The sequence below is a fragment of the Mya arenaria genome, chromosome 3 (assembly GCF_026914265.1).
Source record: "Mya arenaria isolate MELC-2E11 chromosome 3, ASM2691426v1".
NCBI classification, from domain to species: domain Eukaryota; kingdom Metazoa; phylum Mollusca; class Bivalvia; order Myida; family Myidae; genus Mya; species Mya arenaria.
The window spans coordinates 4,768,403-4,788,169 of record NC_069124.1 but is presented as its reverse complement, the minus strand read 5'-3'; the positions used below and the strand labels follow the sequence as shown (position 1 = coordinate 4,788,169).

The following is a 19,767-nucleotide window of genomic DNA, read 5'->3' as shown; positions in this document are numbered from 1 at the left end:
AAGGGGACCAATTTGCATTTACAATTTACTATTCGTCCTTAATCTACTGATACGCGTATCATTAAACTAATACAGTGCACTTGCTTAATCTAATGCAAGTAGATACTTTTAATACTGTACTGTCTTAAAGGTGCGACAATGAAGAAACAATTCTGCGATTTTAAAAGGTATTTATTTTTCAAGATGCGTCTTTTGAGGGGAACGGATGTCTAACGACAGGAAGATGTGTCCAGCGAGTGGAGCTGATGTCTAACGACAGGAAGCTGCGTCTTGGGAGTTGGGCTGATTTTAAACGACGGGAATGTGCGTCTTTTGTGGGGAACGGATGTCTAACGACGGGAATGTGCGTCTGGTGGAGGAGCGGATGTCTAATGATTGGTAGATGCGTTAAGCGAGTGAAACTGATTTCTTACGACAGGTACGTACGTCTAGCAGGAGGAACGGATGTAACTTATGTCCGGAAGGTGTGTCTAGCGGATGTCTTACGATGGGAAGGTGCGGCTACCGAGGGGAGCGGATGTCTTACGATGGGAAGGTGCGGTTACCGAGGTGAGCGGATGTCTTACGATGGGAGGTTGCGGCTAGCCAGAGGAAAGACTTTATAATGTCATGGTACTTCTGGCGAGGCAAATGAACGTTTAACAACGCTTTGGGCCAGAATTAAGAAAATACAACATAAATCTGCCCACTTTTATGCTGCGTTGAGTCAAACTCAATCGACTACTGATCAATTGACTCATTGATTGAAAAACAGGCGTCTTTTGCAGTCCATAACTTCAACGACACAGGATAACATAACAAAACTGAAATGGGTCTCGTGAGTTAACATTTTATCAAGTGTGCGGCTGTCCTTTATTGGTTATCTGATGTTAAACTATTGTGCCTAGACCTCTATTTTGTTATCACGCACGTAAACTGATAACTTTGATCGTTGCACGTTCAAGTAGGATATATATACACATTTTTCATAAACTGATATTTTTGATCGTTGCACGTTCAAGAAGGATATATGTGCACATATTTGATTAACGTGCTATCACACTACATCTATGTTTTCATCGCTAACACGTTGCTGTGGTGTCTGTCTGTGGTTCTTTGTAGAGCTTGTGCTGTTCTATTTTTCTTGTTTGTGAATTTGTGTTCTATGTCTTTGGCGTTTGCCCATTGCCACTAAACCGGGTTTATGTTTAAACTTTTTGCTACTGGGCATGTTTCTATAGCTTTTTGCATATTTGTGTTGGTTAGTTATTCATAATTCAAGTCAGGATTTCCCCTATGTCTGTTGGTTAAATTCTTATAATGATATGATTAGAACACATCCGGAATAGCAGATGTAAAGAATATTTGAACTGTACAGACCAAATGGACAATCTGATTGAACTTATTTCCATTAGACGCTTACTTTTAGCAAGATTGACTAATGGGTTAGCCATATATGTTTCGAAATTTTATGTATATTATTAACACTTTTAACATCCATTATAATCCATTCGAGTAATTTTATTTCAAAATTAAAAAAATAATATATATATATATATATACACGTTGGCGCTTTTCTTCAATGAAGAGTTTTAATGTCCATTGTGTTGGTGGCCGTAGAACGTTCAGCGCCTGTGTATGCATCTGTCATATTCATTTGTACAGAAATTTAATGTGAGGAAGACTGTGTCTTTGGCTGTCTGTTTGTAGCTCATGCAACGCCCATGTATGCATCTGTCAACTCTTATTTGTACAGAAAGTTGATGATATGAAGGCCATGCGTCTGTCTGTCTGTCTGTCTAGTTATACCCCCAACACGTATACTTTTCTCCATTACTCCAGTTGTTTTGAGGTATTGACTCCAAACTACATTTACCGATAGATCTCAGTGCCGGGAACCATAACTCTGGGTTCTGTATTTTTCGAGTAAATGCCCTTTGTTAATTGTCATACTTAATTGGTATGTTTGTCAAGAGCATATCGTGAAAGGTCTTAGCGCTATTGACCTCAAACTTCATATGTAGATATTGATGCAGATATGGCAGTCTGTGGATGCCCTTGTTATGCTATTATTTGTTTACTTCCCTCCATTACTTTATATATGTTTGCGGTATTGACTTCAACTGTACAAAATAAACATTTTTAAACTCAATTTAAAAGTGTGCTTACTTTTAAAAACTAATAATTTCACGCCTTATTTCCCCAATGGTATAGTCTTTAATTCTATTAGTAGGACCATTAACTTAACTGATGCCTTCTCACCGACATAGAGAATTTTATGAGGTTAACTCACTGTCAGTGATACTTTTTATTACAAGAAGGTTGCGTAGTTGGGTTATTATTTACATCAAGTGATAGTTCTATTTGTTGATGTCCTTATATCATTTGATGACTCTTTTGTCTTTGACAGTATGTTGTAGAGTCAATATTCTAGTTGCCACTTGTTGCATTCCAAAGATAGGTTTCCTGATGACAAAAGAATATTATCCAAATCCCTTTGTAAAATGTGATTGAATTGTATTTTTATATTCGTGTTTGTATCATCAAAAGAGAGGCCAGGCCGAGCGGCAAGCCTCTTACAAAGAGCTACTATCATGCTGTGTGCGAGACGCCACTTAGTGACGCCACCATCGGAGAAGTCCTCGGACGAAAAGTGCTGGAATATCCGGACCGCATCGTTATTAAAGCCCCAGAGTTTGGACAGAGTGTCACCCTAGGGGAGTTAAAAAGAAAGGTACAACAAATAATCAGTCATACAAACCATAAACTATTTTCGAATTCACAACGACTCAAACTACATTCATTTGTTTTGAGAAAAATATAATTGTGAAAAAGGAGATTTTTACTTGATCTTTTTAGGCAGATTGTGTCTCCAAAGCGCTTTTGGCGTCCGGAGCCAAAAAAGGCGACTACGTGTTCTTGACTGGGGTGGCAGACACAGAGTTTGCTGTCTGGTATTTCGCCGTCGTCCAAATAGGACTTGCAATTCTCGCGGTAAGTCTGACATTTAAAGCAACTCCGGTGCATACCAGTTTTGATAATAGCGATTCGATACTCCACATGTTGTTATCTTACTGAAAAATACTTACTATTTCACCATAATTAATGTTTAAAAAACGGACGCGAAAATTGGATATTTAAAAAAACAACTTATGAATAACTGAAATCAAAATGTAGTTATCAAGGCCATTTTTTCTTCCAACAGCCCGTTCGTGTTGCACATCCCGAATCCCAGCTGGCATATTTCTGGAAAGTAAGCCGATATACTTATTACCATTCAATGATTATGCAAATATGTGTCAATGCCTGTAAAAAGGGATACAAAGGTGCAAAAATGACATTTGCTCTTTTTGGTAGTTATTTATAGAGTACATCATTAGAAACATTTTGGCGAAAATTTGAGGTAAAAATCTTAAGTACTTATGTTGTTATGACGATTTAAAGAAGCACAGGAGTCGATCAATTTATCGATGAAAGTGTCAAAAAGTGGCATATTTTTTAGATAAAGAAATAAAACAACACATGTTTTTTATGTCTTTATATAATTTGTAGTTATATATCTTACACAAAATAACATATCATTGAACTGGTGACAAAATTCTTTTAAAATTATGATTGAAGTTTTAAATGGCAATCAAAATGTTACCATGACAACCACAATATGATGCAATTCAATATTAAACGTAAAAGGGATAACACACGCCGCTCTTAAAAAGTACTCAAATAACCTAAGCATGGGCAGACACTTTACAAATATATAAAAAAAAAATATTCAAAATGTTTAAGACTTTTGTTCCTATGGTGATTTAAGTCCAAGGTGGGTCAGTGTACAAAATATATTCTATTATCGAAATATAAAGAAAATGTACATCCATAAATAGGTATTTTCATGTATCTATGCATTTTGTAGCTATGCTTATTATACACATTATAATTTCACTAATGGACAATCCTGTAATAAAAAACAATAAATGTAACAAATAAACACAGAAACGTTGCCATGGCAACAAAAATACAAAGTAGTGTATTTTTTGTCTCTGTACATGTGTTTGAATCATTATTTCTTAAAATATTATAAGTTTACATAAGGCAATATTGTATTTATATATATAAAACATATTACTACACTAAGAAACCAGTTGTAACCATGGCAACCACAAGTATCCATTTTCAATACATTACATGTACAGATCAATTCTAGAAGAAAACTTAATGACAATAAAAATTGATGATATTAGCATAAGAAAATTATCACTACATCATTTGTTAATTGTCAATGTTACTGTAATTTGATGAAACAAGGATATTAGCGTTCTAGCAAGAGTTATGGAAGGTTTCTGCACCCTGTTCTTTTTTGGAAGCACCCGTCATGAAGAACAAGATTGGCAACCTCCTGCCTTCATAGAATTAAAAGCTTAAGACAGTCAAATATTGATTTTGTTTTGATAACAACTTTATATTCACAAGATTATAAATACACACAGGCTTTACATATTTGGCACTTGAAACCTAATAGTACTTCAATTAAACATTATACAATATTCCTAACATTTTCTGTAACATTCAAAATGTTTAAATTCTTCACAGATAAATGAAGGGTGTCCTATTAAAGCATGGAAACCTGTCTCTTTTCAGTAGCTCCCTGTCTTTCTTTAACCTGGCTAAACCCCTAAGAGGTCTGTTTATATAGTTACAGTAAATATCAGCTTCTAATTCCTACAGATTTCTTATACTGAGAAATAATGTTATTACTTATTTATGAATGACAAACACTAGTCCAAACAAACAGCTCTAAAAAGTTAATTAACAGGTTGTACAGTTTGTTCAATGCTTTGGTTGTGACTGTCCAGGGCACACTGTCTTTTTCAATGTCTAATCTGCTATATTTTCTGATCTTGTCATGTTAATACCACTGCGATTCAAGATTCAGCCCCTTGATGAAGAATTCGGAAAGGAGTTCAGGTACACAACTGCTCTGGTTTTCATCAGGTAAACTAAACCATCACCGATGCAGCAAACCTGCACTGCACAAAGCCAGGCCTGTTTGCTGAAAGTATGGATTGATAGAAATTATGTCTAGTTCAGTCATATTTTGACATCACAAAAACACACACAAAAAACAAGCTCATATAAAGATCAAGATATCATGCCAGTGTTTTGATAATGTCAGGAGTTACTTGGCTAGTTTAAACAGCGTTTATTTTTGTTTAACATTGTTGAAAATTTGAAATGTAAACTAGAAATAACATACTTATGAAAGTTCACATATACATTCTTCCTCTCGCAACAGGTATGCAAAGATGTATTTTATCAATTTTAACAGTTATTGAGTTATGGTCAAGGTTATTTTGTTTACATGTAACTGACACCAATTAAACGGCTAATGCTGAGGTGAATACTCTTAAAAATCTAGGGCTCAATTCTGTTAGGTAAGTATTTTTAAAATTAAAGTACTCTACTTTAGGTTTAATGTGAACATTTTATTATCTACCTGCTAAGACCAAAGTGCCAATATCGGCTTTTCTTCTCCAAGCCATGGTACTTGAAGAAGTGATCATCATGCTCACAACAGTGTCTGCTCCCTTCCCAGGCAATTCAGTCTCATCGAAGAAATATACTGCTTGTTGTCCTGCAACATTTGATACACATCTTTATTTTATACATGCTATTTTGTTTATCTAAAATATTGCATGATTTCAAAATAAAATACGGACATTTAATTATTCGGTATTACACAATATGTCTTCTGATTACGTATAACAAGGTTGTCATGTGTGCAACCAAAAATCTTCTCCTTGCTTGGAAAAAGCTGTCAATTAACAACCGTTCTTTAATTAGTGAACTTAAGTTATAAATAACTAAAATGTACCTGAGTGCTCTGCACATACTCCAAACTACGATGACACCGCATTTCCATCAAGTTTTGAACAATATTGGACCAGTCGTTTGGGCATGATTGGGGAAGAAAACTGGCAGGCAATGTCCCAACTGTAATGGAGGGGGTCGGGCAGGGAACATGGATACTGTCCTGAAATAAGATAGCAATATGATGTTATGTAGTGCACTGTGATCTCTTGTCAATTCATTATTGTTGTTATCAAAACTCGTAACAGATTTCAATTATCTACAATGTTATCATGGACAGGTTGAGTGTCTCTAGTAAACGAAGGTCATTCATAAGTTGCACAAATCCTTATTAAAATGTCATCAGTGTCGTTGACATGTCCATCGGGAACACTTTACTCCCATGACTACAAAAACATATGACTCGGCATGATAAGAAATTTATATAATTATACAAGTTCATTCATTATTATGGACAATGTGGTATGGAAATTAAATAAATACGCCAGTTCAAGCCATTTGTTTACTTCGGGTTTATGACAATTGACGAATATTTTCGCCTTTTTCTAAATCATTTTAACATAATAAAATTTAATATTAAATTGATACAACTGCAATGATATTTACTTGCCAAAACTCGACAAAAGCATCCTCGAAAAGCAGCAAATGAAGACAAAAAACGTAAAAGTTTGAAAATTTCTTGTTTGTCAATTACCAACCGGAAATTACGTATGCATAAGGGAGATAACCTTGTTGTTATTATAACTCGTCGCTATCGGTAACATCGTTGTCGGAGAATATGTATATTCTATGGATGCTTTTAAACAATTGTTGTACGTTAAAAATTATAAATCTAACAAAGAAATGGTGACTTATACCTATTAAAGTCAGTGAAATAAATCAACAAAACTTTAAACACGTTTTTCTCGAAATTGAATTTGCCGACTTTGTACCCCTTTCTACAGGCGTCGTCATATTATGTGTATTTTAATTTTATTATACAGTCATTCTCAAGAATATTTACTTTATATGAAAAACATGCAGAATTAATCACATAAAGTAAGCATTCATGTATACCAAATTAAGTTTAATAAAAAGTCATTTATTTGGTATCATTCGCTGAATTTTGCTTTACTTTCAAATGGTCAGCGAAATTTCTAAAACGAAATAAACAACAACACACAAAAGCCTTAGCCGCAGCAACAGCATTATCATCATATTTCAGTCGAAGCCTGTGGTAGCCTACATTGGCAGAGATCATGCCCAAGGAACGAAAGAGATTCTCAAAGACTTGCAACGAAGGTATCCGTCATTTTCAAATCGTTGTGAATAAATTGTTTGCATATCAAAAGATAGCTGATACCGTGAGTGTGGTATATCTTAACCCCCCTGTGTATATTATAAAATCACCATGAATTTAAACAAGTGGTCCATTTGTTTTAAATGTAGTTGTTTTGTAAATGAAATGATTATATATGTGTAGACAGTTAAATCTCTATGAGGGCCTTATTAACGTCGACGATATCAGCATGTTTCCATGTTGCAGAATGTATTCCGCCGTATTTTTTGGTATTCTTTCTGACCATTGTCTCAAAGAATCACCTGTCTCTTATCATGTCATTTCATTTCCAAGCAAAGCATCTCCACTGTTACCGACAAAACATCCGCGATGACTGATAGAACATTCCTTCGTATATTCCTTATTACTAGGAACTGCTGCTATCGTCGCTTCAACATGGAAAAAAACCAAAGCCATCGAATCAGTTACTTGTAGATCACGATACCGCAAATTCATGTCCTTGCAAATAAGCTGAAATGTTGGTCTGAGGATACACTCAGCACTTGTTTTGATATATTTAAGGGAAAATTCAAAAAAGGAGTGGGGAAGTGTAGCCAGGTATTCAATAAATAGATTGCCTTACCTGCTACTCGTATGACGTTTGTTTATATATATCGTAGTTATTGCTGGTCTGCTCGACGACGTCGGTTATTCTGGTCGCGAGTCTCACTCCGGCTGGCTCGTCAGTCTTATTACTTGGCCAGGAATGAGTCAGAGCTCGATCATATTGACCGTGTCTTTGTCGAAAGACCCTTGTTGCTTCCAGTGCTCATATATTACTGTTTGCAAATAAACAAAACGTGCTGGTCAATTAGTTAAGTGCCGACTTTACGATTCTTGAAAGAGTTTGGTACGTAAGCGCACGAACTGTATGACTGCTTTGCGGTGTAATGAGTCCGCCCCTACATTAGTAAGTTCACGTGATACGTAAAATAATTCGCCGAATCGCTGACGGCGGCAGTCGGTGTTTCCTTTGATATAATCTAGATTTTAAAGCCGATTAATAAGCCATATATGTTGCACTTGATTCAAATTCAGTTGGTGGTTTTGGGTGGACCCAAGGCCACGAGCATTCAATGCTTATGTAACGTTCATTTACGTTTTGGGTGGATCCAAGGCCACGAGCATTCAATGCTTATGTAATGTTCATTTACGTTTTGTGTGGATCCAAGGCCACGAGCATTCAATGCTTATGTAATGTTCATTTACGTTTTGGGTGGATCCAAGGCCACGAGCATTCAATGCTTATGTAATGTTCATTTACGTTTTGGGTGGATCCAAGGCCACGAGCATTCAAAGCTTATGGTTCATTTACGTTTTGGGTGGATCCAAGGCCACGAGCATTCAATACTTATGTAATGTTCATTTACGTTTTCGGTCGATCCAAGGCCACGAGCATTCAATGCTTATGTAATGTTCATTTACGTCTTTGGTGGATCCAAGGCCACGAGCATTCAATGCTTATGTAACGTACATTTACAAACAGTAAAACAAACAGACAAACTGTCGAAGCCCGTTGGCTCGATATTACATGTCTCAATATCCTCGTTGGGTCGAACTGGATGTAAAGGACCGATTTTGTTTTACTTTGTGTAAGCATTCCCGTTTGGCTCGATATTCGCGAGGCTCGAAGCACTCAGGCCTGTCCTTGTGATATCTAGCGGACGGGTTTCGACTGTATTTTAGTTAATATTAAGGCTATACTTTGATGATGTATTTTATATTGATGTAGTCCATTATATTAATAATCTTGACCCCATACAGACAAGTCCCAGAAAACAACCACTGCTTAGTACATGCACTAAAACGAAGTTGTCCATTCATCTTTTTCCTAACTGCTACATTCTGTTCAAGGCAGCATTTTGAGCCGGGTCATCACAGAGCTATTTTGGAATGGCAACCCATCTGTGGAACGTTTGAACCGCACGCCCATAGGGAACATTGAGTGATGACCGCATAAGCAATTTGATAAATCATCTTCTGGCTATGGCCCAAGCCTACAAAGCAACCGGAAACAAGTCATTTTTGTACGGGCTAATCCCGCATGTTCTCGTGTTTCATGGTACCCACGTCTGCCTTTGGTTTACATCAGAAAATGAAGGTCCCCCAGGTCGTATGTTTCGAAGAAAAGCGGCGATCAGATGCAGATCCAGAACGAGGGAACAATATGTTTGTCGGCGGCATATAGTAATCGTCCAAAATGGCAATGTTATTTTGCCGTATTGTCTGCTTTGTCTTTTATTTCTAAGGCCGAACCACGAGTTATAATATACTGGAAACATGGGAGTTACCAAGTTTTATATGTTACAGTCACGATGGAAACGTTGTATTGGTCAGTCACCAGCCAGCCGATCCGTGAGTCATATTTAAATATATACTACAATAGGAGAATCATGATGACATCAAAGTCAACATAATTGCTAAAATTTCATTTATAGGACATGACATGATAATTAAAATTGCGTTTCCTTTAAAGATGCACTATTACTCCCAAATAAGATTTACCACATTAAATACAATTGTTATAATTTACCAAAAAGGATTGATAAATGTCGAAAACAATGGTTCTTATGAAGGATACTGTACTTCATTTGAAAAAAGGTGTAGAAAACACGGTATTTCCACCTTGTGAGAGGATAGAATATCACAGTAAATCTTTTAGCATTCACCAATCATTTAATTTGTTTGCGTGTTCAGCTATTAAATACACGGTTATAAACATTATATCAGTAATTAATTCCATATATGCATTATATAGTAAGTAGTTTAAAACTTTGTTTGTTATACATGTATTGATTTTGAATAAGAGTGTCACTTTAACTATAGAAATGAATGTACCGTATATAGCCTTATAAACTAATTCAGTTAACAATACTGTAACATAGGGATTTTCTACCATACGAGGAGTTCCTAGCATCAGGACAGGCGATCGCTGAACAGCAACTAAAGACGGCCACTAAGTCAGTCTCCATCGACGATGTGGCCTACATGATAGCCTCAAGTGTACGTATGATATTGCCAAATTTTATAAATATAAATCCTACGTATTTCATACATTCAAATGTATTAGCTGATTGACCTGCTGGTCTATATTCTTTGCTTTTATGTAGGGAACTTCAAGTACCAGTTATAAAGTGTCAGCACATACGCACCATGCCATGGTCAACCTCGCCAAATTTTGCCAACAGCGCATGCGTCCATACACGGAAGAGGTATTTGGCTCGTTAACTAATATTGGGTGATTTAAGAGAGAATGGAAACCGGCTATGTAATATTGACGATTTACCCTATTCATATATGATGTAACTGATACGGAAGCATTTTCGATAAATGTCATCAGTTTGTACTTTAATCATTTCCGGCCAATTACTGATGAATGTTGCATCACAAATTTAAACTGACATAAGTTTATCATTAGTATGCATTTCTGTCGTTTAGGAAGTAATTAGCATCATGAACCCAATACATGATGACACGTGCGTCGTGACACTACTTGGGCTCGTCATGCACGGTGATCTCGGGGTTATCGCACCACGTGACCTCGTGCCGTATACGGACTGTGCTGATGTTTTCATGAAGTTTGTACACGAAAACAGGTAATGTTTTAATCCAAAATATTAATCCGTTATGACGCCGGTACACGGAGATAACGTTCAGAAAGACACTCAGTGAATTTCTGATTACTATATATCGAATCTTTAAACTAAAGTAATAAAATATAATAGCATGTATAACAATGTTTTATTTCTAGAATTGTGTGGCATTCTGGGATGCCGTTTGAGTTCATTCACACGATACAGTCTTCCAACCGGGAAAAGTACGACTTGTCAAGTCTTCGTGGAGGAAACCTGGTTGGCCAAATAATAACCAAGGACGTCAAGACAAAACTCCTCAATACTTTCTCCGATATGATTGTACGTTGGTCTTATGTTTTTTTCAGCTTCAAATAAATTCATTATAAACTACTGTTTTCCAGCCAATGGCTTCGCCTAACAGCCTGCAATAAGTGCCATGCATACTCGTTAAGCTTTGTAGTTTTACAGCTAAACAGACACGATGCCATAATTTAGTTTCCCGTCTACTGAAAATGGGTTACAATCTAAGACATTTAGAATACAGTAGGTAAAATCTTGACTAAGACGGGCTGGTTTGCTGCGCTCGTCCTATCATCATCATGATTTTACCTAGTAAGTTCTTACTATGAATAATTCCGAATATTATGACCAACATAAAATGAATACCTAAATCATACGAGCACGTGCGTATGTAAGTACGCATGCCTTTTACGTTCTTGCAGACTATGTATGGCGCCACGGAATGCTTTGTGGGCTTGTCTACATCAGTGCGGTGGTCGACACCCGAACAAAGATTGAATTCAATAGGCTTCCCATTTCCCCATTGTGAGGTATCGTTAGTATCATTAATATATTCCAAGTAGTCTCTCCCCAAAAGTGATAAAATAAAGTAGAAGGACAATCCGATTTCTCGATGACCTTGTTTCAAGGCATAATTAAGGAATCCGACATAATGTGGATGTCTGGTGATTCAATATTATTTTGGTACTTTTAGAAGAGTTTTGTGTGCAGAAAAGAGAAATATAAATTAGTGTCAGATTTCAGTTGAAATAAAAAGCAAATATACAAACTGTGATAGCTGTACGTGTAGAATTATTCTGCATATAAATCATCAGCAAGTAAATGCCCTCGGAATGAAACATACAATATATGGGATCACCAGACATCCAAGTTTATCAATACGGCTAATGGAGCCTTCATAGAACTCTCTTAATTGTGGGTCGGATTAATAGAATAACGTGGATCTGGGGTGGTTTTCATTATGCAAGTGAAGCCAATCTTATGGCCATACATCATTGTTTCCATTCACTATACATGTTCGTTATTTATATCGAGCAATCCTATTAGCTGCATCGTTCTAATATTCAATAAAGACCAACAGATTACTACAATGCTACAATTAACCAGCTATTCATGTCAATTTAAAAGCAGATGTCAACGCTACATGTTTTATTCATATTACGTAATACACTTAATGGGCTAAACAGTAAGCCGGTCATTCGTTAAAATTTGCTCTGTATTACATCTAGGTAAAGCTAGTAAACGAAATGGACGATGTTGTTCCTATTGGAAGCCAGGGGGAAATATGTTTGAGAGGATGGCCCATACTTAAATACTATTTCAACGACACAGAACGTACTGCACAAACAAAACATCCAGACAACAACGGATGGCACCACTTCGGGTAGAATTTTCTAGCAATACACTTAACTTCTTCACAATATATAGTTTTCTGTGAATTTATCAGAAAACTAATGACCTTAAGTCAAATATTAATGATAAATAATAGATTGCTAGATTTTCATCTATTTTTTTTTAAATAGGGGCGGGGATGACATTTCTATTTATTATTTTTTTAGAAAAATGTTTTACTGTTGGATATATGTTCATGCCCTTTCTTATTGCCTACCTTATACATGTGTTTCTAGACGAACCACCAACACGATCGTAACAATACTCCTTTTTTACATGTGAATGTTATACATCGTTATACATTTTTTTATTGTTTTAGCGACATTGGAATAATGGACGAGACTGGACACGTGACATACATTGGCCGAAAGTCCGAAATGGTCATATTCAAACATTACTCAGAAGCCGTCTCTCCGAGTTTCATTTTAGAAGTCGTGAAAAAAGACGAACGAGTGCTAAACGCAAAGGTTTATTTTCCGTTCTGATGGTGTTACCAACTTTTCATTTATGTCGTTAAATAGCTCTGAGCTATTTTTTTGTTTGTTTTCATAAACCCGACTTTAAACAAAGATTTTTTTTAAATCTTGTATCCTACAAATAAACGGTTCATTGCAGTAAAACTTCGTTTGACTCAGCAACGCTTTTAATAACGGATTTAAAATTTTAAATTAATCAGCGCTCATATCATTTTGGTGAATATGTTGTTCGTCATTTTAAATTACAGGTCGTTGGTATTCCAAACGACATCAAAGGAGATGATATTTGCCTTTGTGTTGAGTAAGATTTTTCTCGAGAAGCTCATTCGAATAAATATTTGACATCAACATTTTCTACTATTTAAAAAAGGCCTGAATATTTTTCACCTAAATCATATGTCATCAAGATAGTACAAACAAAATGAAAGACTTTGAATGTGACGAAAATAACTTTGAAAAACATTGTAATGAGTGGGACCACACGGTATACGGGAATCCATTTGTTATATTTTAGGGTAAAGAATGACTGTCATGTCACTGAGCAAGAACTACGGACATCACTGGAACAGGAGGTAAAATATGACTTCTTGAGCTAAAGTTTGATCTCAGATCAATGAATAATGATCAGTCGAAGCATAAACGGCGCAGCCCCTTTTTGATCATGGCCCTAGGTGGCAATTAGTCAATAAATAATACACAGGCTATTTGTTATCCTATCGCGGGCATCAGCGCTAAAAAAACAAGGGCTGGTCAGCTGGGGATTAACAGTGACTAAAACAGTTCAGTATCTGGCATGAGTTGTATGCTGTTAATAACCGTTTAATAAGACATTACATTTAAACAGTTAAATTGTTAACTTAATAAGTGTGTGGAACAACTGCAATATTTTACTATAACAACTTCTATATTCAGCTGAATGAAGATTTCCGTCCAGATTACTACTTTTTTTTTGACAAGCTTCCTAGGACGGGGTCACGACAAAAGGTATGTTGAAATGAAGATAACAATAATGAAAACGTCGATCGCTTAACTTCATTTTTCATTATCGTTTTATTTGAACATAACTAATATTTCATTTTGCAGATTGCGTATGTAGCCCTTACAGAAATCGTTGCCGCAAAACTGAAGAAGTTACAGATTGACGAATAACAGATGCACAAGAAATAGTTGCCTAAAAATGTACGAACAATTCAATAGTTTAGTGTGATTTTGTTGTTTTTAATAGAAAACTGACACATTAACCCCAAAGCCCATGTTCTTTGGGTTCAGACCAAAGGAGGGGTGGTCAACAAGTGAGCAAGAACTAAACATATTTGGAAAACGAGATTATCAGTGGTGTTTTTAAAATAGTGATCGATGTTCGTTGCTGTTTGAAAAATTGCTTTGCGTTTTTTATGAGAACATGTGTATTCAAAATGCCATTTAAGTCAGCCATATTCTTTTAAAGATTACAAATGTTGGACAAAGTTAAACATAGTATAAGAAATGAGAGAAAAACCAGATGATTACACTGCCAAGCATTGGAATAAGTACACTGGGCACATACTCTGTACTATTAAATAGTTAAATCACAATAATCGTTTTACAGACAAACAACATCCTACAGGGTTTGGAATTTGTTGTATTTGCAACTAGTAGTTAAACAAGAGATGTTTGTCAAACATTATGCCCCCCCTGAGGGCCATGTTGTCAGGATAATATGGACAATTGAATGAAATATGCATGGACTGAAATGACAGCTGATTTGTTGCCATTAAGTCAGTTTTAAGATTATGACCATTAATGTGTGAGGATAGAGTGTGCTATGACCATGACCTTTGACTCTATGAACTCAAAATCCAGAGTCATCAGCTGGTCACCAGAAACCTAAATGTCAAGTTCGAGGGCCATGGGTGCAGGCATTGTCAAGTTATCACACAGAAAAGTTTTTTTTTCATTCAAGGTCACTGTGACCTTGACCTTTGACCCAATGACCCCTTAAATCACAAGGGGTCATCTACAAGTCAGATGCAACTCCAAGTCAAGTTTGAAGGCCATGGGTTCAGGCATTGTTGAGTTATCACTCGGACAACCTTTTACCATTCCAGATCACTGTGACCTTGACCTTTGGCTCTATGAATCCTAAAATCAATAAGGGTGATCTACTGGTCAGGCTTAACATCCATGTCAAGTTTAATGATCATAGGTTCAGGCATTGTTGAGATATCAGTGGGAGAAGATTTGTTAACTTTTTTTGCGTTAAAGGTTACTGTGACATTGATCTTGGCCTGATGACCCCAAAAGTCGATAGGAGTCATCTACTGGGCAGGACCAACCTTTATGTCAAGTTTGATGACCATAGGTCCAGGAATTGTCGAGGTCGCTTTCAAGGTCACTGTGACCTTGACCTTTGACCCCTAAAATCAATGGGAGTCATCTACTGGTCAGGCCCAACCTCAATGTCAAGTTTGAGGGCCATGGGTGCAGGCATTGTTGAGTTATCACTCGGACAACCTTTTATCATTCAAAGTCACTGTGACCTTGACCTTTGGCCCAATGATCCCTAAAATCAATAGGGACCATCTTCTGGCCAGGCCCAACCTCCAAGTCAAGTTTGAGGGACATGGGTGCCGGCATTGTCGAGTTATCACTCAGATAACCTTTTACCATTCCAGGTCACTGTGACCTTGACCTTTGGCCAGATGACTTCCAAAAACCATAGGGGTCATCTCCTGGTTAGGCCAATTCTCCAAGTCAAGTTTGAGGGCCATGGGTGCAGGCATTGTCGAGTTATCACTCGGACAACCTTTTACCATTCAAGGTGACTGTGACCTTGACCTTTGGCCAGATGACCCCCCAAAACAAAAGGGGTCATGTACTGGTCAGGCCCAATTCCAAGTCAAGTTTGAGGGCCATGGGTGCAGGCATTGTCAAGTTATCACACGGAAAACCTTTAACCATTCAAGGTGACTGTGACCTTGAACTTTGGCTCGATGACCCCCAAAAACAATAAGGGTCTTCTACTGGTCAGGCCCAACCTCCAATTCAATTATGATGGCCATAGGTGCAGGCATTGTCAAATTATCACTCGGACAACCTTTTACCATTCAAGGTCACTGTGACCTTGACCTTTGGCTCGAAGACCCCAAAAACAATAGGGGTCATCTACTGGTCAGGCCCGACCTCCAATTCAATTATGAGGGCCATGGGTGCCGGCATTGTTGAGTTATCACTCGGACAACCTTTTACCATTCAAGGTCACTGTGAACTTGACCTTTGACCCGATGAGCCCCAAAAACAATAGGGGTCAGCTACTGGTCAGGCCCAACCTCCAAGTCAAGTTTGAGGGCCATGGGTGCAGGCATTGTCAAGTTATCACTCGGACGACCTTTTACCATTCAAGGTCACTGTGACCTTGACCTTTGGCCTGATGACCCCCCCAAAACAATAGGGGTCATCTACTGGTCAGGCCCAACCTCCATGTCAAGTTTGAGGGCCATGGGTGCAGGCATTGTTGAGTTATCACTCGGACAAGCTTTAAAATTATTTTACCATTAAAGGTCACTGTGACCTTGACCTTTGACCCGATGACCCCCAAAATCAATAGGGGTCATCTACTGGTCAGGCCCAACCTTCATGTGAAGTTTGATGACCATACGTCCAGGAATTGTTGAGTTATCACTCGGACAAGCTTTGGTCTACCGACGGACCGACCCACCGACATGCCTGTGCAAAGCAATATACCCCTCTTCTTCGAAGGGGGGCATAACAAACAAATATCAAGGTGAACAATTTCATTATCACAGACATAGTGGACATGCTATACAAATTGTTTATCACAGACAAAATAGTAAATAACTGGTTCAGGGTTGTAATCTAGCTATATTTTTCCAATACACTAGTTTCTTGAACATAAAATGAATGTTAATGAAATGCAATCAATGATATTTTAAACTTTAAATTAAACACAATGAACAATATAAATTTATACCTAACTATAAGGATATTTGGTCAGTGCAAAGACAGCATACACAAATGCTTAAATGCATTTCACATGAATTTATAATTAAGTTGACATAACCATCACGTTATCTTCTAGCTAAGGCTGATGTCTGTGGGCAGCACCAATGTTAGTTTGCACCGAAATATTATCGAGCATGTGGTCACAAAAATTATCACATGACCTTCATGTGACCTGATCATCATGTGACCTACCTATTCGTCTGGCTCTTGTAGTTCAATTGTCCAGACCCACAGACAATGGAGCAACAGCAATGTCCGTTTCTAAAGAGGTATAGAGATGTAAGAACTATATTCACATAACCAACATGTGACAATGATGAACCCACTAGTATGGTCATCATTGGTTTCTCTACAAGCCAGGAAGAAACAAATGTTACTATACAAGAATTATCCAAGATGTTATATATATCACATGAGCATCATGTGACCTACTTTGTCACTCCTCCAGGCTGGAGGTAAGGGAGCAGTAGCGAAGCAGGCTGGCATGGAACTTCTCCATTCTCTTGTCATTCTGATAGAAAAAAACACATTTGGCCACTTTAATTTCAAAGTCAAAGAACACACTTAAATACTGATATATGTAATCTACATGTAGATAGGCCATGTGATGAAGTTCATACTGAAGTAGCTTGTTTTCACCATCATGTGAGCAATCCAGAATGTACTAAGTTAATTTGATATTAATAATTGATTTGCTTGAAAACACCATATAAATATGATAAAAGTTTGCTACGGCCAAGTGAAACTTTCCGTATGACAAATAGTCGTAATTATGAAACCAGAAACCATGGTGCCACAAATAGGTGTGCATTTACTTAATATGGAAGATATGCTACTATTTGTAAGTGTTCGTTTTATAACTTAAATTCTTTATATGAATGGTGTATGGTAAACTATTTAGACTTTCCGCTTTAGTTTTAGAAGTGAAATTGAACAAGGTGTGTATATATAAAATTGCAACTAACTTCTGGTCCAAGACAATAGTTCAACAGTTCTGTAGTTACATGAGGGATGGGCTGAATGCCGAGATTCGAAAAGCCTGAAACAAAAGATGAAACATGTGGTCTTGCAAAAAGTGTTATTCAAACTTGGGCTTTTGGTTAAAGGAAAGTAATACCACATTGCTGTTTTGTTACAATACTGGAATTCAATTATAATCGTTCTGAAACAATAATGACATAAATCATGGAAATGAATACAATTACATTCAACTGGATAAAAGGTTAAGAAATTTGATTATTGAAACAAAAGATGTTGTCAAATATTATGCCCTCTAAGTACTGCTTTGCCAGAAACATATGTAAGATTGAATGAAGGTGTTAAAGAAAAAACAAGAGCTGTCACAGTATGTGACGAATGCCCCCGAATGTGACATTGACCTACGAACAAGGTCAGTACATGAAAAGTTGATCTTGCCTTTACGTGTCAAATACATATGGCAAGTTATTTTAAATTGCCTCTGAACATAAAAAAATACCACCCATACTTGACAACCTACACTGTTATGTCCTTATATTCAGAATTCCCTTGTGAATAAACACTTAGTGTATCTTTCACCTTAGAGGTAGGGACATGGGTCTTGAACACGACACGTCCTCTTCGTATGTGGAGACACATGTAGCAAGTAATTTTAAAATCTGTCCATACAAGGGAAAGTAACAGCCCTGACACGACAACCTATACTCTATGTCCTTATATGCAGCACTCCATTGTGAATAAACACTAAGTGTGACCTTGACCTTTGAGGTAGGGACACGGGTCTTGCAGGCGACACGTCGTCTTGGTATGTGGAACACATGTGACAAGTTATTTTAAAATCTGTCCATACAAGGGAAAGTTACAGCCCGGACACGACAACCTACACTCTATGTCCTTATATGCAGCACTCCATTGTGAATAAACACTATGTGTGACCTTGACCTTTGAGGCAGGGACACGGGTCTTGCACGCGACACGTCGTCTTGGTATGTGGAACACATGTGGCAAGTTATTTTAAAATCTGTCCATACAAGAGAAAGTTACAGCCCGGACACGACAACCTATACTCTATGTCCTTATATGCAGCACTCCATTGTGAATAAACACTAAGTGTGACCTTGACCTTTGAGGTAGGGACACGGGTCTTGCACGCGACACGTCCTCTTGGTATGTGAAACACATGTGGAAAGTTATTTTAAAATCTGTCCATACAAGGGAAAGTTACAGCCCGAACACGACAACCTATACTCTATGTCCTTATATGCAGCACTCCATTGTGAATAAACACTAAGTGTGACCTTGACCTTTGAGGTAGGGACACGGGTCTTGCACGCGACACGTCGTCTTGGTATGTGGTACACATATGGCAAGTTATTTTAAAATCTGTCCATACAAGGGAAAGTTACAGCCCGGACACGACAACCTATACTCTATGTCCTTATATGCAGCACTCCATTGTGAATAAACACTAAGTGTGACCTTGACCTTTGAGGTAGGGACACGAGTCTTGCACGCCACACGTCGTCTTGGTATGTGGAACACATGTGGCAAGTTATTTTAAAATCTGTCCATACAAGGGAAAGTTACAGAGCCGGACAGACGGACAGACGGACGGACAGACGGTGCGATTTCAATATGCCCACCTTCGGGGGCATAAAAATGCATTAATTATTAATAGTTATAAACAGATTTCGTGAAAGTGTTAACTGTGACAATGACCTTTGATCGACTGACATCCTAACCCAAATAGGGCATACTAGTCAAGGTCAATCAGCTGCTTAGGCTTCATGGTCCTAGGTCAAACCGTTCTCCAGTTGGAGTTTGGAAAAACTGTTCATGAGACTGTTTAGGTGACCTTGACTATTGCCCTAAAAAACTGCTT

At 37.4% G+C, this 19,767-nt stretch overlaps 2 protein-coding genes across 2 annotated transcripts in view; one reads left to right on the top strand and one right to left on the bottom strand.

Annotated features, from left to right (window-relative positions):
* LOC128228316 (minichromosome maintenance domain-containing protein 2-like) overlaps positions 1–19,767 on the bottom strand; it is a 48,176-nt gene that overhangs the window by 16,211 nt on the left and 12,198 nt on the right. Inside the window, exons 20-21 of the mRNA XM_052939558.1 lie at positions 17,873–17,946; positions 17,340–17,418 (exon numbers count right to left, since the gene is read on the bottom strand). Coding sequence (XP_052795518.1) covers positions 17,344–17,418; positions 17,873–17,946 — 149 coding nt within the window. The 3' untranslated portion in view covers positions 17,340–17,343. The remainder of the gene's footprint in view (positions 1–17,339; positions 17,419–17,872; positions 17,947–19,767) is intronic.
* LOC128228323 (medium-chain acyl-CoA ligase ACSF2, mitochondrial-like) lies at positions 91–14,054 on the top strand. Its single transcript, XM_052939569.1, has 16 exons — positions 91–167; positions 2,530–2,713; positions 2,839–2,973; positions 3,185–3,232; positions 7,049–7,125; positions 9,473–9,517; positions 10,048–10,165; positions 10,273–10,374; positions 10,601–10,758; positions 10,914–11,076; positions 11,460–11,567; positions 12,267–12,421; positions 12,749–12,896; positions 13,154–13,206; positions 13,420–13,477; positions 13,989–14,054. Exons 1-16 carry the CDS (start codon positions 139–141, stop codon positions 14,052–14,054), a joined length of 1,647 nt encoding a protein of 548 aa, XP_052795529.1. The 5' UTR covers positions 91–138.

Bases quoted from the DNA above. Each gene is read 5' to 3' on its own strand.
- LOC128228323 (XM_052939569.1), top strand. From the start codon at position 139: ATGAAGAAACAATTCTGCGATTTTAAAAG. The intron at 12,422-12,748 runs GTAGAATTTTCT...TTATTGTTTTAG, and splicing joins AACGGATGGCACCACTTCGG to CGACATTGGAATAATGGACG. The intron at 12,897-13,153 runs GTTTATTTTCCG...TTTAAATTACAG, and splicing joins AACGAGTGCTAAACGCAAAG to GTCGTTGGTATTCCAAACGA.